The sequence below is a fragment of the Gymnoscopelus braueri genome (assembly GCF_963280865.1).
Source record: "Gymnoscopelus braueri genome assembly, chromosome: 18".
NCBI classification, from domain to species: Eukaryota; Metazoa; Chordata; class Actinopteri; order Myctophiformes; family Myctophidae; genus Gymnoscopelus; species Gymnoscopelus braueri.
Window position 1 is genome coordinate 47829242 of NC_137618.1, and position 25891 is coordinate 47855132.

A 25891-nucleotide genomic window follows, 5' to 3' on the forward strand; every position below is an offset into this window, starting at 1 on the left:
AATTAATCTGATTGGACACAAAGTTTAGAAATCCCGCCCATGACTGGTGACACATACAGCTCGTTCCACTTATCAGAAGAAAATATTACTAAAGAAAAAAGAAAAAACAAAACTTCTCAGTTCAAATTGGCCATCATTTATGGGCCGCTACGGGCTGAAACATGTATTAAAATGTGGGATTTATAATTTTTTTAATCATTTATGGGTTAGGGTTAGTTAATCTTGATAAAATAAAAACAACACAAATCTTTTATGGGGGTCCGTGGCACAAAAACATTATTGTCAAATAACGCTATCAGCACTGAGACTGGCATAACGACTAAATTGGGGAGAAAAGCGGGTAAAGAGTAAAAAATAAAAATAAACTTTCGTGTCAAGTACCAGTTTGAGTGATTGAGAGATAAACCCTCTTGAATCTTAAAGGTGAGTCAACAAAATGCAAGCTACCCTCATAGAGGGAGAGTGAAAAGAGCCCCAACAGGGAAAACAGTGTCTTCGGTTGTCTTTTAGGGACCAGCCGTGGAAAAAGATTGGAGTCGACTCCTGAGCTCTCTGCGGCTTTCATGTGGCTATTGTCCCCGCTAGCCAGGGATTATGGCCGTCTTTATCAAAGTCCCCCGCAAGCTGCTCTGTCGTGTTTTGAGACTTTGCGACGTGAACCTTACATAGACAGCAGAAGCTTATTAACCCATTAAGACCGGGAACGCATCTGTGTGTCATTTTAGATTTTTAGCCATAGCCTATATATTATTAACTCAAAACTTTGTTTCTGGGGGTCCCTGGAACAAAACCTTTTCATGCCAAGGCCACGGACCCCCCATCTCAAAACATGTTCCAGGGACCCCCACCCCCTCCCCACCAGGGGCAAAGATTTTAGTTAAAAAGGTTCCTTTTAAAAATATATATATTCAAAGATTTGCACCCATTTTCACGATTTTTCGAAAATAGCAGATCTACAAGCTCGTAGCGCGGCACTCGGTGCCGCGCTATGAGCTTGTAGATCTGCTATTTTTGAATAGCCAAAGTAAGACCGTTCCCGGTCTTAATGGATTAAGAAGGAAGTAAACAGTCATATAATCGCCGTTAGGAGCGATGGTGTGTGTCGGTGTGTGTTGGTGTGTGTGTTGGTGTGTGTGTGCGCGGTGTTAATAGTCACCTGGAGCTTCTGATGCAACAGACAGCAGCGGAGGTCGGGGGGGCCAGCAGCCAGTCTGTGGAGCATGAAGGAGAGAGAGGGGTGTGAAGGTATTATACTGTATTAACTCATTCCCTGCCTAGAACGTAAAAAATGTAATTATATCCAATTACCAATTCTGCCAAGAACGTAAAAAACAAAAAAAACTTTTTTTTTTCTTCAAATTTGACCCAAAGACCAAGGAGATATGATTTTTCAAAGATCTAGACTCCTATCCACTTCCTTGTTAACTTAAAACTTAAAAATTCTGTATCTCGGCTCCTGAGAACTTTTTTTTTTCAATGAAAAATCTCTGGCAGTGGGCAAACGCGGCCAGAAATAGTTCAGGCAGTGAATGAGTTAAAGGGCAACTTTTGCCGCTTTTGCACCCAAATCCTATTTTAATGAAGTTGAGGACATAAATTAAACATGATGTTGGAGTGTGTTTTTAACATGATTTTGGCGACTGTGACATCACGGTACAGAATGTCAGTTCTTCCTGAACTACTGTACAATGAACTACAGCCCATGTTTCCTGTAGTTCCAAGTCAGACCTTCTCCTCCAGCTGAAGTCAATCACCTTGTTAAAGGGGAAATCCACCCCTTTTCAATATTTAACTATGTCATTAACACATTGAATGCCAGTCGCGTAGATCTATGCGAACCTATTTAAAGCCGCAGCGTGCCAGTCGCGTAGATCTACGCGAACCGCCGATTCCCATTGAAATTGCCCCAGGTGCACTTTCCGATTTTTTTGGATCCATTTCCGTTTCCGGTTTCCGGTCGGAAACGGAATTATTCGGGTTCCGGTTTTTTCGATCGTATCCGCTTCCTGTCTGGGATCCTGTTTAAAACTCGATTTTCTCGGTTGTTGTTTTTCTCCTCGCTGATCACTGTTTACCGTTGATCGGCTGTATCTTCAAGATGGCGGCTCGCATTTGGAAACTGTTTTCGCTGGCCGTTTCTCACAGATCCGCTGTGTGTTTAGAACCAAATGAACGCGCACTTTTAACTTATTTAGCGAGGTCTGTGGCGACATGAAAAAAACAACAATAAAACGCTGGCACTGGTGAGTACATTATGAGATTAAACTCTGGCATGGAATGTGTTAATATAGCATAAAGGAGTTGTGTGGAAATAAGAAAAAAGTTCCCCCCTTTCTGTGTTGCCTTGAACTGGAGGATTGATTGTGGGTTTAACATTGCAAATTACACTGTGATGACTCATCATGGTGTAATTTGCAATGTTAAACCCACAATCAATCCTCCAGTTCAAGGCAACACAGAAAGGGGGGAACTTTTTTCTTATTTCCACACAACTCCTTTATGCTATATTAATGACATAGTTAAATATTGAAAAGGGGTGGATTTCCCCTTTAAGTCTGCTCTAAGGTGTCGGTTACCTTGTCTAGCAGCACCAGATATGTAAACACCATCTAACAACACTAATATTTGCAGACACAATACAAAATACTATTCACATAATACATGTTAAAACAAATGCATAAAGAACTAAAGAAACATGCACGCGCGCGAAGCGCGCGTGCATGTTTCACCGACCTTCCATAGCCACGGTGGCTGTAATGTGCTGTCATTAGCTGTAGCGTACATCTCCTCGCAAGGTGGTCGCAGCTCCTTTCATACTGTATGATATTGTCTGCTGTCCTGTCTGAGACACAGCCGAATATCTAACCCGCTAGATATTTGAAAACGGTCGGTAAGCCATCGCCGAGCGTAATTATCGTGACCGCATCCTCTCGTAGAGCCTTTCACACACAGCGACCAAAACCTCACCGATCACAGCCCGACCTGCGTCAGATCGGGGGGTTTTGTCGGCGAGCCCAAAAAAAGGTCCCAGACAGCATAATCGGACCAAATATCCTACAGTGTGTACCTGCCTTTACACCCACACTTGCACATACTGTACACCCTTTTCTACAAATTGTACTTCTTTCCTTTTTCATTCATACTGGGTATCCATGTTAACAAATAATATATCATTTGTTTGCTTTTTACTTTTCTGATTACTTTCCCATTTGTATTGTATTTTTGTTGTTAAATTGGGTGAGATTAACTTTATAAACCCCACAGGGATTTAAAAATCTCACTATTATTATTATTAAAACCCACTATTATGCTGTTGTTGCTTTTGTAAGAATGTGTTATTGTTGCTAAGGTGTGAAGGAGAATTCAAGTAATTAGGAAAAGACAACTATCGTGTTAAGAGAATGTGACTGAACTTACATAAACATTCAACGTCTTGTGACTGCTGTGGGTCAGGATAGTGAAAATATTTGAAATTTCCAAAAGTACTTTGGAAAAAAGATTTATTTTAGTCTCAGGTGACAGACATTGACGTTATTGCACGCACGCACGCACGCACGCACGCACGCACGCACGCACGCACGCACGCACGCACGCACGCACGCACGCACGCACGCACGCACGCACGCACGCACGCACGGAAGAATAAAAACAAAAAGTGCATCACAGCCTCTGTAATTGGCCCTGTGCAGTCTTCCCGTGTCAGTTCCTGTAGGCTACATAACTATGGCCAGCCTTTCAAAAACAATTACACTTAAATAAGATGCCGGTACACACCCAGAGATGCTGGTCATGGCACGATAAATTAAAGTCCAAACATTCTTCACAGGAAAGAATAACCACACACACACACACTCCTTGAAAAACACTGCACTAAGGACCGACTCACTTCAATAATACAGCTTAGTCAGTAGTTTTACATTATAGAAGAAAAAGTACAACTAGTGGAATAAAGACATACTGTATCATTGAAGTAAGTCAGTCCATTGTGTGCATCTTTTGAGGACTGTGCAGTAGTCATTATTTTCTGGGTGAATCCTGAGGTTCTGTTCTGTAGAGGTTATGCTTCAGATTGAAGCGAATGGGAGCCAAATTGAGAATCATGTTTATTATAGTATGACTGATTGCATTAACTCATTAAGACCGGGAACGCATGTGTCAATTTAATATTTCTTTGGGCTATTCAAAAATAGCAGATCTACAAGCTCGTAGCGCGATTTTCTTTTTTTAAATCGTGAAAATGTGTGCAAATCTTTGAATATATATGTCTTTTAACACATACAGTGCCAAGAACGCATCGATGCGTTCTTTCAAATCCATCGCTTGAGTGCCAGGATTCCAAAGAACGCATTGATGCGTTCTTTTGAATTTTCATTGTTTAATCTGTGATCGCACGGCTGTGTTTATTTCTCATCAACACTTTCGTTTTCCACTTACGTCACACTCACCCGGAGCCGGATGTAAAAAAAAAAATTCATTTCCGGGTCACGTTGTTTTTCTCCGGTGATTTTCGGCCAGAATAAGGAAAAACACGTTTTTTCACACGGTATAAAAGACAAACGGACAGCTCAACTTCTATTTTCTTTGGTCCGGGTGACTAACAGTCATCGTCGTAGTGTATCACATCGTTTTCAGGCCGATCAGCGGGCCGGGAATTGTCGAAAACGTCACATCCTTTGAATGACCGGATATGACGTGGGCCTGTTTGGGAGGGGGTGAGCGAGGTGATCAATGTTTGGATGTGCTGCTCTCTACTGGTGGAACAATCGTAGGTGCTTGACAACACAATCAGAGAATGTATTTGAATGAAAAATTACAAAACAAAAAAATTAAAAAACACGCAAATTGCTGGCACAGGGGTGAGTACATTATGAATAAACTCTGGCAGTCAATGTGTTAAAGCTAATTATTTTTACGCAAATCTTTGCTTCTGGGGATTCTATAATTGACTTCTAAATCCTAACAGTTTTTTGAAAAAAACGTATGTTGCTATACTCAGTGGTTCTTAAACCTTTTCACGTCAAGGACCCCCAAAATGATATGTATTTGGCCGCGGACCCCCATCTCAAAATATGTTGCTCCAGGGACCCCCCAGAAGTGTGAGTTAAAAAAAAAAATAGCAGATCTACAAGCTCATAGGGCGGCACTCGGTGCCGCCCTATGAGCTTGTAGATCTGCTATTTTTTAATAGCCAAAGTATGAAATAATGGTTAAAGTGGTTACACAGATGCATTCCCGGCTTTAATGGGTTAAACCAGGCTGTGTGCATAACTGTAGTCCCGGGTTTCCAGAAGGTGGTATACCCATTTCCTGTTCATTTTACCATCACTTCATTTGATTGGCTTGGGAGCAGAGGTAAACAGGAAACGCTCGTAAAAAGGTGTCATTTGTGTTTCCCATTAAAAACTGCTGCTGAGCCAATCAAATGAAGCTATCGACCAATTACTTGTTCACCAACATTGAGGCAGTGCGCACAGGTGCCGGTTCCATGTAATCAATTCCCAACAGATCTCCAAACCTGTTGTTTTGGGGAGCGCTGGTTTCATTTCATTCGACACCCTCCTGTGTGTTGGCTGGACAGGCACTCCCTAGTAAGGCATATCTACTTTGTCGCGCAACAGTGTTGCGTGCTGAGAATAGCGGACATAAAAGCTCACATCGCACCGTTGTGAGCTTGGAGGTCTGCTATTTTCGTCCATTCTCTGCGCGCGACACCTTCGCGTGATGGAGCATAAATTAGGCTTGATGGGCTGCAGCTGGGCGAACTGACCGGAGCCGACAGGCTTATAGGGTGACTACAGTTATGCACAGAAGCTTATTATTTAAGATATAAATTAGGCCCTCTAGTCTGACTGCTCTACATAATATAGGTTTTAAGTTTAAACCGTGTAATAAAAACATCATCATAAACCCACACGCTCATATGCTCCAGTATCATTTATTGGACGATGTTTCGAGCCAAGGCTCTTCCGTCAGCTCAATAATTACATCAGTGTAATTATTATGTAAACATTTAAAAGTTTAACACTGTATGTATTTTACCATTTGACCTTATTATTCTATTGTGTGTTTCCACACACTGATTAATAATGTGACCTGTGGGTGTGGTACTACATACATCTCAACCTGACCAAGGGCCTTGGCTCGAAACGTCATCGAATAAATGATACCGGAGCATGCAAGTGTGTGGGATGTGTTCTATTTATGTATGATAATAATGTAACCCAGCACCTCATGTAAGTGATGTGCGCATTTCATTAGCTTTAAGCGATCATCAAAAAAATATGATTAATGATAATGTAATATTAACGTTAAATTACATGGTTATGATTGAAAAATTAGTTTTCATTGCGACACCAACGTCCAGGCCGCAACACAATCGATTGATTGGATATTAAAATAAATGTGCAGTGAAAATGCACGGGGCCCGCCCATCTCACCACTTAATACGGCAGCCAAACACTTTCAATATGTTGAAGTGGGCCCTGATCTAGAACCGGTTGTACAGTAGATACGATTTATTCTGTAGTGTTTTACACACAATCAACAGGCAATGGTTTTGTGAAGTATATTGAGAGAAATCTACTGGCTGTGCCACCGGTAACGGTAACCCTAGGGCAGGGCAAGTAGACATTTTGATGGAGCAAGTAGATTGGAGAAATACTTGCCATGCACGGCAAGTAGGAAAAAACCTTAGCATTGGACCTATTAACCCATTCAATCCGGGAACACATCTGTGTCATTTTAAATTTATTTGGCTATTCAAAAATAGCAGATATACAAGCTCACCCTTTTTTTTTTATTATCGTGGAACATTTGTGCAAATCTTTGAATATATATATTTTTAACTAAAATCTTTGCTTCTGGGGATTGTAATGTCTTCTAAATCCTAACAGTTTTTTGAAAAAACGTGTTGCTATAATATCAGTGGTTCTCAAACTTTTTTCATGTCAAGGACCTCCAAAATGATATGTATTTGGCAGCGGACCCCATCTCAAAATGTGTTGTTCCAGGGACCTCACCCCACCACATGTTCACGATTTTTCAAAAACAAATTAACAGCCAAAGAAATCTAAAAATGACACAGATGCGTTCCCGTTCTTAATGGGTTAAAGTCTTCTTTTTTTCCTCTCCATCCAAAATAAAAGCTTGAATGGGCATATAGCGCCAGGCATGTGCGTGTCACCTACCCGAAGACCAGGTGGTTGTTCTCCCAGCGGTAACGCATCTCCAGCACAAACTCCTGCCAGAGGTGAGCCATGGCCCGGACCCCGCCGTGGTAGAAGTTGACCAGGCACACACACAGGGCCAGGCGGTACGTCAGGCTGTCACTGGGCGCCGACTTTAACTGGTTGAACAGGTTCTGGAGATATGATGGGGGGGGGGCTGGGTTAGTGCACAGTGACAGTAATCATTTCCAGTGAAAATAAATGGATTGTTATCTCAGTGGGAAAATAGGTTATTAACAGTGTCAAGCTCTGTGGAAAGCTTCACTCTTTAAAGGGATAGTTCACCCCCAAAATCAGTATTTTTTTCCTATCATTTAGTCACCCCATGGAGACTTGAATTCATGGATTTTTTTATTTATTTTTGTCTCATTCCTAAGCCAATAATTTGATGACCGGCAGTGGTTCCGGTAGGAGACACAAAGAGTCTCCTTTGTATCTCCTACCGGAGCCGCTGCCTACCGGTCCGCTGGTCATCAAATTATTGGCTTAGGAATTCGTCAAAAACAAAACAAATATCCATGAATTCAAGTCTCCATGGGGTGACTAATCGATCGATTTTTTTGGGGGTCCCCAGATGATTCGCTTAATGTGCAACTCACTCTAACAGTAAACAAACCAACATACAGTATAAGTGTATACAGGGTATCTGCACATTTCTAAAGTGACAATTTAAGGACTTTTAAGAGCATTTTAATACCTATAAATTAAATTACTAATAAGACCATTACTATGCCAAAAGTAACCATCAAACTTTACTATAACAATGGTCATACATTGGCCAAATTTTCAAAGGTTGTAGTTCGGCTATTTTCACAATATTTATCTGTGGAACCGAGTCAAACTAATTCATGTAATGCCTCAACTCCTACAATTCCAAATGCTTGTCAGGGTGGGGGGGTCCCCAGTTCAAATATGATTATTTCCGGGGGTCGCGGCCTGAAAGGTTTGGGAACCCTTGCACTAGAGAACGATTACAAAAAGTAACAACCTAATATGAAATAAATAATAAATATTATTTATTTCATGTCTCAGTCTCAGAATTGACTTTGAACAGGAGGAAAACCATAGCTAAACGTGCAGAGTGATACATTATTTTACCTGGGTTACACCTTCTGATAGTTGCACTTGAATGTAGACATGAAATAATAATCCCATTAGTGTTCCAGTAGCGCAAGCATGGAAAACAATACAGCTCGTAGTGACAGTGAGCTCGAGCATGGATACGCTCGACACTGGTTGAAAAGACTACAATAAAGATTCCAAGGATTCGCCATTGATTGGTCATGCAACTGTGAGTTCGAGCATGGACATACAGTACACCCATGCGCTTGAGGCTGATTATGAAGATACCAAGGATTAGAACCTCTGCTTTTAAAGTCAAAGTACACAGGTTGACTCTTTTTGACCGACCAAATACAGCACTTTTTAGCTGTGCTGATCTGAAAGGCTAAAAAAAGCTGGAGAGTCCCAAATGAAGAGACTGCATTTGGTGTAGTACCCCCATCACCATAATTGGTCTGGGGGTGGGGGTGGGGGGGGGGGCATTACACTATTCAGATTAGTTGGTGGATCACCATGCATTATGCTATGCAGGTGGTTTTGAGTATGAAATGCCAACTAAAATGGATTCATTGGCGTACCATGCCATTCCAGCTATGCATATTTGCATATAATGTAGCATTTTATTTTCCCCCTTCCCAGACATTGATTTACATTCTATTACAGACGGACACGGTGCCTACTGTATAGTGTCTGTACGTGTGATAAACAAGGCAGACGTACATAGTCAGAGTCTTTATCCTTCTCGCTCCTCCCATTGGCGTTTGTCTGTGACGTCCTGCTTTCACCACCACTCTCTGACGACTTCTCTACAGCAGCGTCTGGGAAAAGATACTAAGAGACAAGCGCGTGCACATGCATACACACACGCACAGACACACGCGCACACACACACACACACACACACACACACACACACACACACACACACACACACACACACACACACTTAAGTCTAACAACATAACCATCAACAAACAAATATACAAATATTACCTGGATGACACAAGGGGAGTAATGGTTTTGAAAACGCACAAATTGGTACAGTTAATCAATAATAACGCTACATCATAAAGACATTTTTCATTTTATTTCAACATTTTCTACCTAATTTAGTTGTTCTGCCAACTACACTTGAACAACATACTACACAATCCTTGTCTCTGCGAATGTGTTATCAAATTAACATGGGTCGGGACCCATAGGGTCGTGGACCAATTTTTATGGGTCGCAAGTATATATCCCCTTTATTCGTTTTCCTACATTTAAAAAAGAAAATATATTATTTCAACAAAAGCAAAAAAAAATCTCAACTTTTCATCAATTAGAAACAATTCCAACATGTTTTCAAAAGTATTTTTTAAATAACATTTAAAAAATATAATAATTGTCATAATTAAATAAAAACAAACACTTTAGAAGTGAAAATAGCAGATCTACAAGCTCGCAATGTGGCGCGAAGCGACACGTTGTGAGCCTGCATATCTGCTATTTTCACAAGTTTGGGGTCCCGGGCAAAATTTCTCTTTTGGGTCTAGATCTAAAAAGTTTGGGAACCACTGACCTAAATGATGTGATGGTGCACCTACTATACCTAAATGAAAAAAAGTTAGGTGCACCAGTGCAACCAATGTAAAAAAAATGAGTTTGTCCGAAGCCCTGGAGCGCTGATGTTTAATTCACTGGACCGCTGCCTGGCCAGTGACCGGTGGGGCTGATTAGATAGCCGGACAGTCCGTGGCGTGGGACCGTCCCGGCGCCGAGGTGCTCGGTCAGCATCAGCCGCTCAGCTGGCCGCCGAGGCCTGGATGTAGGAGAGGCTGAGCCTCAATCCCCCCCCGTAATTAAAGCCTGTTTCATACTTCCGCCGCGGCGTATCGGCAGTGTATCGTGCCGAGAATAGCCGATCTGTAAGCTCCCGACGCGTCGCGGTTGTGAGCTTATACTGTAGGTCTGCTGTTCTCGGCCGTTTTCGGCAGCGCGACGGAAGCATACATTTAGGTTTAGGCCTGCATGAGGGCATATCAATTCTTAAATGAACCTTTGCATATACCAGTGATTCTCAAACTTTTTAATATCATTTTGATATTCATTATTAGGCCACCTCCATCTAGCATGGACTGTTAATATATTTTTATTTTTATCAGAGTTACAGCCCCATAAGAGCACATTTTTGGACCCCTGGTGGTACCCAAGACCGGACGTTGAGAACCAGTGGCATTATACCGCACATGAACCCAGACAATATCCAGTGGTGTAAAGTAACTAAAGTACACAAACTCAAGTACTGTACTTAAGTACAATTTTGAGGTATTTTTACTTTACTGGGGTATTTCCAATTTTCGGTACTTCTACTTCTTCTCCACTACATCTCAGAGACAAATATTGTACTTTTACTCCACTACAATTATTTGACAACTTTAGTTACTAGTTACTATACAGATTTTGATTATTTTGCAAAACATACTAATGTATGTTTTGCAATAATAATCAAAATCTATAAAGCCACTTCAGCCACTTCTATACATTTCGGCCATTTGAAAATAGCAGATCTACAAGCTCACAATGCTTTCATATTGTGAGCTTGTAGATCTGCTATTTTCGAAAGATGACATTTTATACATTTGAAAACTTGTGAAATGGGACATTCTCCACTTTTGGTACTTAAAGTACATTTTGATACTAATACCTTTGTACTTTTACTCAAGTAAATTTTGAATTCCGGACATTTACTTGCATTTCTACATTGCGGTATTGATACTTTCACTTCAGTAAAAAACTGTGAGTACTTTTTCCACCACATGACGATATCAACCAGTGACATCCTCGTCACAAACACATCATTCATCCCGTCCCCTCGCTCTCACCAGGAGGATGGAGTTGAGCACGTCGTTGCTGAGCGGCGACTCGTCGACGCGGCGGTGCCGGCGGATGCGCTTGCGGGCGCCGCGCACCATGTTGGAGACGGACAGCTTGGGCATGGGCACCGCGGCCGGCTCCGTCAGCTTGGACAGGGCGGCGCTCAGGTCACTGTTGTCTGCAAAAACATAGACAAATACATGAATACATGCATTTTAACCCATTAGATCCGGGAACGCATCTGTGTCATTTTTAGATTTCTTTGGGCTATTCAAAAATAGCAGATCTGCAAGCTCATAGCGCGACACCGAGTGCCGCGCTATGAGCTTGTAGATCAGCTATTTTTGAAAGATCGTGAAAATTTGTGCAAATCTTTGAATGTATACACATTTTTAACTCTTGCTTCTGGGGGTCCCTGGAACTAAATATTTTGAGATGGGGGGGGGGTCCACGAACAAATACATATCATTTTGGGTGGTCCTTGACATGAAAAATGTTTGAGAACCACTGATATTATAGCAACATAAGTAAAAAAATAAAAAACTGTTAGGATTTAGAAGACATTTGTAGAATCCCCAGAAGCAAAGATTTGAGTTAAAAATGTATATATTCAAAGTTTGCACAAATTAAAAAAAAAAAATCAGATCTACAAGCTTTTAGATGCACTATGAACTTCTATATCTGCTATTTTTGAATAGCCTAAAAAGTATAAAATAATGGTTAAAGCTAAAAATCTAAAATAACTCAGTATGCGTTCCTGGATTGAATGGCCTAAAAACACAATGACAAATGTGGTCTTTCAATGAAATTCAAGAATTATCATTCATTATTTGTCAATATTAATTGTTAAATTTAGTGAATGTGCGCAAATGTTACGTATCAAAACGGGTCGTGTAATGTATTTATAATGTATAAATATGATAGTAGGTTAATAATAATATTAGTATGCTTATTAATGTAAACAAGTTTCCAGGATTTGTGTTTTCCTTTAAGCCTAAGTGTTTCACTGTACCTCCATGATGTTTACAGAATCAGAATCAGTTTTATTGTCACATCACAGGTTTACAAGGTAAAAAAGTGGGTGAAATTCGTTTTTGTACATCGTTCCCATCACAACGTTAATTTCCATAGAAAGAAGAGGGGGGGGGGGAGAAGAAGAGGGGTGGAGGGCAAGTGGGAAGGAGATCAAAACAAGAGAGCAACAGAAGGCCAGACAAGTTATCTACATATTTACAAAGTACCTGAGATAATAAAAAACTAAGGTGCCTGAGCATAGCAGCAATGTATGTATACTGTGCATGTTATACTTATACTGTGCATGATATACATATGGACGTTAAGGTGCTTAGAGAAAAAAGAGCACAATAAAAAGACAAAAAAAAGTCAGTGCGTTATACATGGGATTAAGGTGCAAAAGGTCAGTGCGTGTCCACCTAGGGTGGACTGACCCTAGTATAATCCGCAAGTAGCTCCATGAGGGAGCGCAACAAAAAAGTCATTTGTACCTGGTGTAGTCCACAGGTGTGTCTGAGGTTTTTGACTAATAAAGTATTCAATCAATCAAACAATCTTTCTTTCTTTCAGTATGACCAACTCATCATGAATGCCCAAACTAGTTCTGAACTGATTGACTGGTAAATTGTTCCTCCCTAAACGTCATGTTTTGAGCCGTATCATTTATTTTTACAGCAACATGTTTGGAGTGACACAGAGAGCCAGGAGGAGAGAGGAGTGACACAGAGAGCCAGGAGGAGAGAGGAGTGACACAGAGAGCCAGGAGGAGAGAGGAGTGACACAGAGAGCCAGGAGGAGAGAGGAGCTGAAGCTGAGAAGCACATATGCTGCTCTCACACGCATGACTAAACAAACATGTTGATGCTGCACACAGACATCAAGACAGCCTGGTGTGTAGACTTGCATTTAGAATGGGGGGTGTGGGGGGAGAGTATATCCAATGACGACGCCCTACGGGCCAATGTGAGACTAGTACTACAAGTACGTCTAGCCTTCATTTCGGGCAAAGGCACTTTGCCAAAGCAATCGGTTTAAAGGGATAGTTCACCCCAAAAAAAAAAATGTCTATCGATAAGTCACCCCATGGAGACTTGAATTCATGGATATTTTTGGGGTTTTTTTGTCGCATTCCTAAGACAATAATGTGATGACCAGCGGACCGGTAGGCAGCGGTTCCAAAGAAGACAAGTCTCCATGGGGTGACTAATCGAAAAAAAGTCATTTTGAGGGTGAACATGTCGCAATAGGCAGACATTGGGTGAGTATTAATCTCTCAAGACAGATTCTGCTAACAGCAGAATCTGTCAGCACCACTGCCTTAAACATGTAGTGTTGTTGTTAGTGGGAACAAACACAGAAGCACCCAGGAGGAACGAGGTAGTAGCCTGGAACAAGAAAAAATATTGTCCTCCGCTGTCTGGCCACGCGAGGCTAGGGAGGAAGTGGACTAAGACAGGGGAGGAGCCAGACGAGTTCCTGTTTCTACACAAAAAAGGAGGTGGTGCCCCCAGAGGCAAAAACAAAGGGGAAAAAAACTAATGGGTTCCCAGATCTGGTGAAAATAGGCGAACATTCGATGAAAATAGCCAATCTTGGAGATCAACAATTTTTTGGGCGAAGAGATTTGGTGTAGAGGGAATAAAGTCATGGACCAAGAATAGACCCCTGGGGGTCCCAGGTCAACAAAGTATAAAGGGTTTTAAAGAGGTTAAAAGTAGCATCTATTGAGTATGTCCTAGTTGAGCTTCTATGTTATAGAGATGAAATCATCTTTTGTGATTCACATCCCATGTGATGTGGGCATACGGTTATCATTAACAGTGGAGATATTTCAACATTTGTCTTCATAATTCAGCGTAACGGTGCTTAACCATGTACTGTTCTTATATACCCGACATATTAAATAAGAGACAATTTTCTGTTCACCATTCAAAAAGATAACAGAGCAATAGACTGAATATGCTGTATTGTTTTAAGTTGTAGAATATGACTGCGTTGAGGACAGGCCTTTCCTATAATCCCTGGCCCTGAACCCATTTCATTTGTATTTTTTCTTTATTTTACCTTTGGCCAAGATTAACTCCAGTGGTGGAAGAAGATGTTTAACTTAAATGGGGAGACATGGAGTTTTTGCTCATTCAGTCCATTTTACCCTGCAGTTTGACAAGCAGTTATTACAGTTTGCCAATTAAAACACCAACACTTCCACCGCAACCTCAGACTGTCTGTGTCTTATGCCTAATGCCTAGAATTAGCCAAGGTGGTTGTATGCTTAATTTGGTCCCTATTCTGAAGGTTTTTCATAAAGACAAGCATATTTAATTGTGCAACAATATGTATTTAAGGTGTCAGACTCAATTTCAAAGTGCTTGTTCATTATCGTCGCTGGCAGGTGGAAACCTTGTTCATGTTCAAATGAACATGTTCTTAACCGATGGAAAAAAATAACCTTGTGTTCCAATGTATCCAACCTATTATGTAGGGACAGGCTACACTTACATTGATATTTGTCTAAAATGTTATTTTCGACCAACGTAAAAAATAAAAAAATCTTGTCCATGTGACCTTAGTAAAAAACATTGAACACAGAAACATGTTGCAGAATATTATTTGACACAATGTACAGAAATGTGTCAGAAAGTTTTACCTAACACCACCAATTCTGCAACGTGGAGCTACAGAAAAGGGGGGTCACAGATAGGGCGAAGGGCGAATACTACTACTACTTTGTTTTCTCAGAACATTTTACAGTTTACATTAATCTAACATTTTTGCCCCATATTTTGGCCATTGGAGATTGTGTGAGAAATGTTCATTTTGCTAAATATCCATGTTAGTGTGGACAGGGCCTTAGTCACAAGCTCTTGTTAATTCTTTCTAATGGTTCAATATTTATAAAACCCACACAGAGACCTAACCACTTAAAGGAGAATTTTGGACTAAGGTTTTCTTACCTAGATCGCGTATTACACATTGATTGCCTAGATCGAGTTAACTCGTTTTTAGGAAAAATATATATATTTTTTTTTTGACCCAAAGACCAAGGAGATATGATTTGTCGAAGATCTAGACTCCCATCCACTTCCTTGTTAACTTAAAACTTAAAAAATTTGTATCTCAGCTCCTGAGTACTTTTTTTTTTCAATGTAAAAACCCTGGCATGAAAATGCAAAAAATCTGAAATAATTCTGGCAATCAATGTGTTAACATATGTTTCCAAAATAGCCAAAATAGCATTTCTACAAGTTCACAGTACATCGCGCTGCAACGCAAGCTTTTGGTCAGCTAGTCTCACAACTTTTGTGCGACACTCTTGTACAAATAAATTGGGCATTCATTTACAAACATTATTACTATAAATACGTTTAAAAATATGTACTTAAACATCCTTTTGTAATGTGTTTCTTCTGTGCCTCAATGTCCCTCAATGCTTTAAGGTTTTGTGTAAAGCACTTAGAATATAGCCTTGCTGTTGAAATGCTGCGATGCAAATAAACTGGCCACACTATCAGAATCGGTTTTACACAATGGTGGAAAAAGTATTCAAATGTTTTACTTAGGTAAAAGTATCAATACTGCAATGTAGAAGTACTTTGTTACAAGTTAAAGTCCAGAATTCAAGATTTACTTGAGTAAAAGTACAAAAGTATTGGTATCAAAATGTACTTAAAGTACCATAAGTAAAATAACCAAAATGTTTGAAAATAGCAGACCTACAAGCTCACAACGGGTCGCGATGTGACGCGTTGTGAGCTTTTAGATCGTCTATTTTCAAATAGCCTGGGTATAAATTAGGGCTAAAGTGGTTAATGTATGTTTTATAATATATATTAATAATTTATATCTGCAAAGTAACTAGTAACTAAAGTTTTCCAATAATTGTAGTGGAGTAAAAGTACAATATTCGCTTCTGAGATGTAGTGGAGTAGTAGGCCTAGTGGTAAAAAATACAGACAATTGGAAATACTCCAGTAAAGTAAAAGTACCTCAGAATTGTGCAGTACTTGAGTAAATGCACTTAGTTACTTTACACCACTGGTTTTACATGACACTATAAAGCTAACATCCTGACCTTTGCCCTCCTCCTCGGTCAGCCCTCTCCCCAGAATCTCCTCCGTTGAGCCCTTTCCTGAGCACAGCTTGAAGAACTCTGTCAAAAAGTCTCCTGTATGGAAGGTGGAGAGGAAGGGGTTCAGAGAAGAATGTGAAAACAAGTGTCAGTTTACTGAACAATATAACGTCACCTTGCTAAACTAATGGGCTATGGGCTAAGTCATTCTTTTTAAGTTGTTCAGAAAAATAAATAAACTGATCCAAAACAAAACGATATATTTCTTAACCATTTCACCCAAAATGTTTATAACAAATTATATCTATATATTCTATCTAAAATAGAAATAACACTGTTTGTCAGTTATGTAACATAAGAGATTTAAATAGGTTTAAATAGGATTAAATCTGACTTAGGTCAAATTATTTACTGATTTAGGCAATTTTTGGGCATTTTTTTAAAATGGGCTATTTTGGCCTAAGTCACACTACAAGGTTATAGGACACATGCAGGCCAATTCAATCAGTCTTAGGCAAAAAATATCTTAGGCAAAAATATAAATTTTCTAAAAAAAAAGGCCATTAGTTTAGCAAGGTGACGATAAACACAGACCATTATGCCAGATTTATACTGGGCTGCACTGCACACCGTGTCGCGCACCACAAATAGACAATTCTTTCAAATTTTACTCATGTCACGTCAGTGTGTCGCGCTGTGACACGTAAGCTTGTAAATCAGATATTTTTGGTGTGCAACCGAGTATAAAACCACCCTTCAGTCTTCTCCTAAGACACCGTGAGATGAAAGAACTTTTGAGACGTATAATCATATTTTCTTCATTACATTGATCTATAATCCTCCCTGCTGATCGCACATTTTAATGAAGCAGATTCTTTAATATTTGTCTGTGTTATTAGGAATGAAAAATAAGCCTGCACACTGCTAACCTGTACGGTACAGGAGCAAAAACAAGAAGGAGCAACATTTCGGTCACATATGACCTTCTTAACCCATTAAAAACAGGAAAGCATGCGTGTCATTTAAAATTTTAGCGTGGCTATTCAAAAATAGCAGATCGAAAAGCTCGCCGCGCTGCAAGCTTGTACATCTGCTATTTTTTAACATTGAAACATCTTGAAAGTGTTTGATTAATTTTTATTAATTTCGAATTTTTTTAACTCCCTGGCAAAAACATTTTCAGATGGGGGTCATTTTGGGGGTCCTTGACACAAAGTAGTTTGTGAACTACTGATTTAGAAGGCATTTGTGGAATCGGCCTCAGGTCTTAACCCTTTAAGGCCCACTGCCAGAGATTTTTCACTGAAAAAGTACTCAGGAGCCGAGATACCGAATGTTTAAGTTTTAAGTTAACAAGGAAGTGGATAGGAGTCTAGATCTTCGAAAAATCATATCTCCTTGGTCTTTGTGTCAAATTGAAAAAAAATATTTTGAAAACATTAAAATTACGTTTTTCACGTTCTTGGCAGAATTGGTAATTGGAAATAATTACGTTTTTTACGTTCTAGGCAGGGAATGAGTTAATGGGTTAAGATGGCTGAAGGTCATCTGTGACCGAAACATTGCTTAATTAAAACATTAAAAAAATAAAAAAAATCTCCTGTGCAGGTTGTTTTGCTCCTGTACCGAGCAGGGTGGCAGTGTGCAGGCTTATGTTCACCTGTTTGCCTACGCAATACTTTTTAGATTCTAGGTAGGCATGTAACGATTCACTCAACTCACGATCCGATTGACGATACTAGGTTCACCATACGATCTTTCACGTTTTAACACAAAATTATTTTCCAGACAAAATGACCGAATTTTTTTTTTATTTTTTTTTCTCTCTTACACAAATCCAGTATTTTCTTCTCTTTATTAAATATTTTTTTTACAACGCTGTGTTTTCTCTTATCCTCTTTTCAATACAGTAGCAAATGACTGAAAACTATTTTTTAAATCAATTCTTTCTTCTCTTTTTTATGAAATCGATTTAAATTGTCACCAGTTTGAATCAATTTTAATCAATTTCCGCTAAATATTAACGTGCCTAATTGTAGGTGTGCGAAAGTTTTTTTTTTTAACAGTATGTTATTAGCACAATATCCAACAGAAACAAAAGTGTCTCTTTCTGTGAATTATTGTTCCACACAGTGAGAGATCGAATCTTACCCAATAAGCATTGAGGGTTTTCGGCCATTCGGACTCGCACTGACCACTGCGGTGCTTGGAGAGGGTCCAGGTCTCTGGCGGGGTCACACACAGAGAACACATATGGTCAGATCACACTGACCATGAGAGGTGGGACCGTTCCATATCGCAGCGACTCACCCACACTGGTCAAGGTTATAGGACACATGCAGGCCAATTCAATCAGTCTTATGTAAGCCGAGTTAAACGTCTTTTTTTTGTAATGCGTGTAATTTGGCAGATTTTGGTTTGTTACTGCTTTTACACCTTTAACCCATTAAGACCTGAGGCCCATTCTAAAAATGTTTTCTAAATCCTAACAGTTTTTTTTAAAACGTTTTCAAGATTTTTCAAAAATAGCTGATCTATAAAAGTGCCGCGCTATGAGCTTGTAGATCTACTATTTTTTAATAGCCAAAGATATCTAAAAAGGACACAGATGCGTTTCCGGTCAAAAATGTGTTCAATAATACCAGGTGAGCCTTACTTTTTTTCTATCTGCAAGTTGACCAACATGAGGCGAACATTTGGCGAATATTCAACGAAAATAGCGGCTCAATGGGCTCTCAAGCTTGCAATGCAAGGCAAATGTATTTGTATAGCGCATTGCGACAACAACGAGGCAATTCAATGTGCTTTGTACACAAAACATCGAGCAAAGAAAACGCATAATATTATGAAAAAGGATGTTTTAATTCAGAAAAGATTTAACACATTGTGTGCCAGAGGTTTATTAAAATAGGATACATCTAGTGCCAGCATATCTTCCATCCACTTACGTTGATATGTTGCGTGCTGTAGAAGCCCCGACGAGGACGCGCATGTAAACAAAGCCTGCGTGCGAGACGGCGGAGGGTCCCGACTAACGCCTGGAACAATAATATTTATAACGCGATCCTCCATTGCAGAGTGATCGCCGATCGAAAACGGCTCATTTCCACCACGTTAAAAAGAAATGGAGATATTAAGCTTTTAGTCAAGGAGTTAACATTGGAGCGGACGACCGGAAGCATTTTTGACATAGATCCACATCCGGCCTCTCCTTCTTAGAGACTCCTTGGATGATCCCAAAGTTTTGTTAGAGCGCCCCACGTGGGAAAAATATATTTTAAAAAAATGGGCCAAAAACGGTCCGGACCGTTTATGGCACTCAATGTGTTAAGTAGCACCAGTACCAACACCAGTACCAGCAGCGTGGTAGTGAGGGTGAGGATGGGGCAAGGGGTGGGAATGAATGAATGAATGAATGGGGGTATTGGGGAAAACACAAACATTGTAAGGGTAAAGACACTTCACTAAAGACGTGAACGCACCGGTTCACCGCGCATCGCTTCATCACTGAGCAGAGAGGCAGAAAATTGTGCTCTTATTAACCCATTCAATCCGGGAACGCATCTGTGTCATTTCAGATTTCTGCTACAACCATTTTATAGTTTCGCTATTCATCACCGAGTGCCGCGCTACGAGCTTGTAGATCTGCTTTTTTATTTTTTATCGTGAAAATCTTTGCCTTTGGTACCATGGTATGAGCTTGTAGGTCTGCTATTTTTGACAGTACAAAATAATAGTTATAGCTAAAAATCTAAAATGCGTTCCCGGATTGAATAGGTTAATGGGTTAAAGCTCCGTTCCAACTTCCAGGTCATCTCCTCTGCCCCCCCCCCCCACATACACATCACACACACACACCCCTACACCGTCTGGCACGGACAGAAATGGATATGGGTAACGATGGAGCTATCACACCGTTGCAGGGCCTTCGGAGGAATTGTTCTGCCGTCAACAGCGGTGGCTTGGCTGCTGGTTTCTGTTCCCTCTGTCGTGACGTTCTCTACAGCCTCATATCCAAACTAAATGGCATTAACCCATTAAGACCGGGAACGCAATCTGTGTCATTTTAACATTTCTTTGGCTATTCAAAAAAGTTGCAAGATGTACAAGCTCATAGCGCGGCAAGCTCAGAGTGCCGTGCTATGAGCTTGTAGAAGAAATCGTGAAAATGTGTGCAAATCTTTGATATAGTATGTACTTTTTTAACTATCATTTTTGCTTCTGGGGGTCCCTGGAACTAAATATTTTGAGATGGGGGGGGGGGGGGGGTCCGTGGACAAATACATATCATTTTGGGGGTCCTTGACATTTTTGAGAACCACTGATTATAGCAACATACGTAAAAAAAATAAAAATAAGAACTGTTAGGATTTAGAAGACATTTGTAGAATCCCCAGACGCAAAGATTTGTTTGCTTTAAAAAATATATATATTCAAAGATTTGCACAAATTTTCACGATGTTTCAAAAATAGCAGACATACAAGCTCATAGCGCGGCACTCGGTGCCGCGCTATGAGCTTGTAGATCTGCTATTTTTGAATAGCCCAAAGAAATCTAAAATGAAAGAGATGCGTTCCGGGATTGAATGGGCTAAAAGACCTCTTTCAAACTATATCCCCAAAATGCAGCTCCTGCTTTTCTGTCTGTAACAAATAGCTTGTCACTGTGAGAGTGGGCATTTCAGGAAAAGAAAAAAAAGAACAAATAAAATGAGAAAAGATCTCTGCTCAATTCATTAAAGGACGACTTCACCCATTTCCAACTGATCTTCATATAGTTGGTCCTCACTACGCTCATTTATGATAAGATGGTCCCATTTTTGTCTACCCCGGCTGTGGACAGTTCAGAAACCCACCTACCAGTGACATCATATGAGCTTGCATATCTGCTATTTTAGAAAAATATTGACAATTTGTGCAAATCTTTGAATATATAAATGTTTTTAAGGTGAACATTTTTAACTCAAATCTTTAATTGTGGGGGTCCCTGGAACAAAATATGTTGAGATGGGGGTCCGCGGCCAAATACATATCATTTTGGGGGTCCTTGACATGGAAAAAGTTGGAGCACCACTGATATAGAAACCAAACAAAAAAAATCTATATATTTGGCCGCAGAACCCCATCTTTCGTTCCAGGGACCCCCAGAAGCAAAGATTTGAGTTAAAATGTTTGCTTTAAAAGAATATGTATTCAAATATTTGCAATTTGTAATGGTGATAGCCCTAGTTGTGATGTGACAAAGTGGAAGTTAAGTGAAGTTGTCTTTGTTCCATTTTTCTTCCCTCTAAGTGTGTTATTGATGCGGTTTCACATGAAATGCACGTTGAAGGAAGGTATGATTCACACTCACGAGTACACGTCGTTATCCACCACGATGCCTTCCGTCAGGTGAGGCCAGGTGGTGGCCAGGTGGAGCTCACTGACAGAAAAGGTGTTAAAGAAACAAAAGGGATGTGATAATTGGCTCACCTTATCCGCCAAAACTCTTCACAGTCAACAAGAGAGACTTGCAAACATACAAGTGGGCTGATAATGACATACCGTACATTGGGAACACAGTGTTGATTTTGACAGAAAACTTTGATTGAGTTTTAGTCAGTCTTTTGAATAAAATTCAGTTTAGTTTTAGTCATATTTTAGTTACCGGAAATGTTTTATTTTTGTCTAGTTTTAGTCGACTAAATATCGTAAGGTTTTAGTCGACTAAATCTACTGTTGATTTAGTCGACTAAAATGTTTTTTTGGCGGGCCGTGATGGCATCGAAATGATTTTCACTTGCATGCCGAAAATAGCCGATCTACAAGCTCGCGACGCGTTGTGAGCTTGTAGATCTGCTATTTTCGGTCTGTGACAGCGGCACGCGCCCATGATGACTTGTCTTAGTTCTACTGTATCTCTTCTCCACTCGTCCCTCCCTAACATTTTAGTCTAGTTTTTATTTGTTGATGAAATTGTCAATATATTTAGTCATAGTTTTGGTCATCATAGCTTAGTTTTTATCAGCGGTGTAAAGTAACTAGGTACTACATCTCAGATGCAAATATTGTACTTTTACTCCACTACAATTATTTGAAAACTTTAGTCACTAGTTACTTTGTAGATATAGATTATTACATTATAAAACATACATTAACCACTTTAGCCCTATTTTATACCTGGGCTATTTGAAAATAGCCGATCTACAGAGCTTGTAGATCTGCTATTTTCAAACATTTTTGTACTTTCACTTTTGGTACTTTAAGTACATTTTTATACCAATATTTTTGTACTTTTACTCAAGTAAACTTTTAATTCCGGACTTTTACATGTAACAGAGTACTTCGACATTGCAGTATTGATACTTTTACTTAAAGTAAAACATTCGAGTACTGTTTTCCACCACTGGTTTTTATTTAGTTTTCATAAGTGAAAGAAGGTCAACAGACATTTTTCGTCATAGTTTTAGTCAACAAAGTCAACACTGATGACCAGTGGTGGAAGGTAACTAAGTACATTTACTTAAGTACTGTACTTAAGTAAAATGGTGAGGTATTTGTACTTTACTTGAGTATTTCCAATTTCCAATACTTTTATTTCTACTCCACTACATCTCAGAGGCAAATATTGTACTTTTACTCCACTACAATTATTTGAAAACTTTAGTTACTAGTTACTTTGCAGATATACATTATTATATCATAAAACGTACATTAACCACTTTAGCCCTATTTTATACCTAGGCTATTTGAAAATAGCCGATCTACAAGCTCACAACACGTCGCATTGTGAGCTTGTAGATCTGCTATTTTCAAATGTTTTAGTACTTTTACTTTTGGTACTTTGAGTATATTTTGATGCCAATACTTTTGTACTTTTACTCAAGTACATTTTTAATTCCGGCCTATTACATGCAACAGAGTATTTCTACATTGCAGTATTGGTACTTTTACTTAAGTAAAACATATGAGTACTTTTTCCACCACTGCGGATGACTACTGAGTGTTTACCTGACTGGGTCCTCGCAGGCGCCGAACGGAAGCTTGCCGAACTCCACCCCTCCCACCTCTCCACCCAGGAGAGCGTCAAAGTCTGTTGGAGCAAAATATTTAAAAACTTTTTCCTTTATCATCTTGGGCTCAACTTCAATCCACGTACACCCAAAAGCAGTGGTTCTTAAACTTTTTTGTGCGAAGGACCCCCCACATTGATATGTATGTGGCCGTAAGACCCCCACCTGAAAATGTGCTGTGTGCCCGGGACCGCCAGAAGAGAAGATCTATGTTTAAAATGTTCGCCTTTAAAAAAAAACTGATTTGAAGATATGCTCACATTTTCAAGATTTTTCAAAAATAGCAGATAATATCAAGCTCATAGCACGGCTATGAGCTTGTAGATCTGCTTTTTTTTTCTATCATGAATTTTTGCAAATCTTTAGTTTGAATATATATATATATATATATATATATATATATATATATATATATATATATATATATATATATATATATATATATATATATATATATATATATATATATATATATATATATATATATATATATATATATATATAACAGGGTCCCCACACATTTTTAGCAATGAATTTCCAAAACTTTTCCAAAACTTTTCCAGAATATTTAGCCCAATTTCCAGGCCTATAAAACAATCATTCAGCGCAATAATGTGTCTCTTACTCTTATGTACAATGCCCAAAGATAGGCAGTGTAGCAAAAATAAAGCATAGAATATAAAATAGTACAATTTCATTCAACATTGCGTGGAAAATTAGGGCATAGTGACCCTGCGAGCGAAAATAGGAGGGGTGGACGACGTCGTTGCACGGTTCGTTGTTGCTCGCGGTAGGTCAGGACGGTCTCATTCAAAAACATGTATTTTAATGAGATTTCATCGCCCGCTCGCTTCGCGTCACGTCGCATCACGTCGCATCGCTGGCAGTGCGGATGGGGTGTTATAAAGCCCGTTCGGCGAAAAAACTACTTATGTTACATATTTTGTGTAATGTTATACATGTTTATGAAAATGTTTTGTATTAAAAAAAATCAATAGCCAAAAACAATGCATAGCCAAATATTTTTCCAGGACCCTTGATAAATTCCAGGACCTTTGATCAATTTCAAAACTTTTCCAGTACTGGATTTTTTTTTATTTTTATTTCAAAATATTTCCAGGAATTTCATGACCGTGGGGACCCTGATATATATATATTTATATATTATTATTATTATCATTATTTTATTTTTTCTAAAGTGAACATTTGTAACTCAAATCTTTGCTTCTGAGGATTCTACAAATGTCTTCTAAATCCAGTTGTTTGATTTTTTTAAACGTATGTTGCTATATCAGTGGTTCATGTCAAGGACCCTTAAAACATTTATTTGTCTTCTGCCCCCCCCCCCCCCACATATCAAAATATGTTGTTCCAAGGACCCACAGAAGCAAAGATTTGAGTTTCAAAGCTATAGATAAGAGCTATAAATCTGCTAGTTTGAATAGGCAAAGAAATCTAAAAATGACACAGATGCGTTCCCGGATTGAATGGGCTAACCCTGGTGTCCTTATGTTGGGCATGAACTGTTAGGCGTTAACTATTTAAAAAATAGAAGCTGATCTACATCTACAAGCACACAACGGGTTGCTGCGACATGTTGTGCAGCTTGTATGCAGATCATGTATTTTTCACACATTTCTGAATAGGGGTTAAGTGGTAACATAAAGCATGAAATAAAGAGCACCTTTCACAGTAGTACGTATATATGTCTTTGCTTCGGGGCTAATCTCAATCTTCACACTGAAATCAACAAAGCGCAAATTGATGATGGATCTATGATCTTTTCCTTTAACCCTTTAAGACCGGGAACGCATCCGTGTGTCATTTTTAGATTCCTTTGGCTATTCAAAAATAGCAGATCTACAAGCTCATAGCGCGGCACTATGAGCTTGTAGATCTGCTATTTTTGAAAAATCGTGATCATGAGTGCAAATATTTGAATATATCTATATTTTTCAAAGAGATCATTTGTAACTCAAATCTTTGCTTCTGGGGATTCTACAAATATCTTCTAAATCCTTTTTTGAAAAAACTTAAGTTGCTATACTCAGTGGTTCTCAAACCTTTTCATGTCAAGGACCCCCAACCTTATATGTATTTGGCGGCGGACCCCCATCTCAAAATAATTTGTTCCAGGGACCCCTAGAAGCAAAGATTTGAATAAAAAATGTTTGCTTTAAAAATATATTCAAAGATTTGTACAAATATTCACGATTTTTCAAAAAGTTCATAGCGGTGCCACGCTATGAGCATGTATATCTGCTATTTTTAAATAGCCAAAGTATAAAATAATGGATAAAGTGACACAAGATGCGTTCCCGGTTTGAATGGGCTAAGCTCAAGGCTCCAAATTGACCTCACCTCCCACTCCAATTCCTCCCGTTCTCAACCCAGAGGCATTGACATGGCACACATGTAAATATAAACGTATATATATACATACATACAGTGTATACTCTCTATACAGTACACACAGATGTGCTTGACCCCCGAAGGCGCTTCCGCCTTCTTTACAAACCCTCTCAGAAGCTCAAGCATCTCTTTGCTTCACTAAGAGCCCCCCTGGGGAGCTAGCGCTTAGCTGTGGTAAGAAGCCACTGGTGAGATTTTCG

General features: G+C 39.4%; 1 protein-coding gene across 1 annotated transcript in view; it reads right to left on the reverse strand.

Annotated features, from left to right (window-relative positions):
* The window catches only part of rab3gap1 (RAB3 GTPase activating protein subunit 1), a 110813-nt gene that overhangs the window by 60962 nt on the left and 23960 nt on the right, over positions 1–25891 (reverse strand). Inside the window, exons 9-16 of the mRNA XM_080412633.1 lie at positions 23218–23299; positions 21581–21649; positions 18379–18452; positions 16231–16323; positions 11153–11322; positions 9009–9119; positions 7188–7360; positions 1157–1211 (exon numbers count right to left, since the gene is read on the reverse strand). Of these exons, the coding sequence (XP_080268759.1) occupies positions 1157–1211; positions 7188–7360; positions 9009–9119; positions 11153–11322; positions 16231–16323; positions 18379–18452; positions 21581–21649; positions 23218–23299 (827 nt within the window). The remainder of the gene's footprint in view (positions 1–1156; positions 1212–7187; positions 7361–9008; positions 9120–11152; positions 11323–16230; positions 16324–18378; positions 18453–21580; positions 21650–23217; positions 23300–25891) is intronic.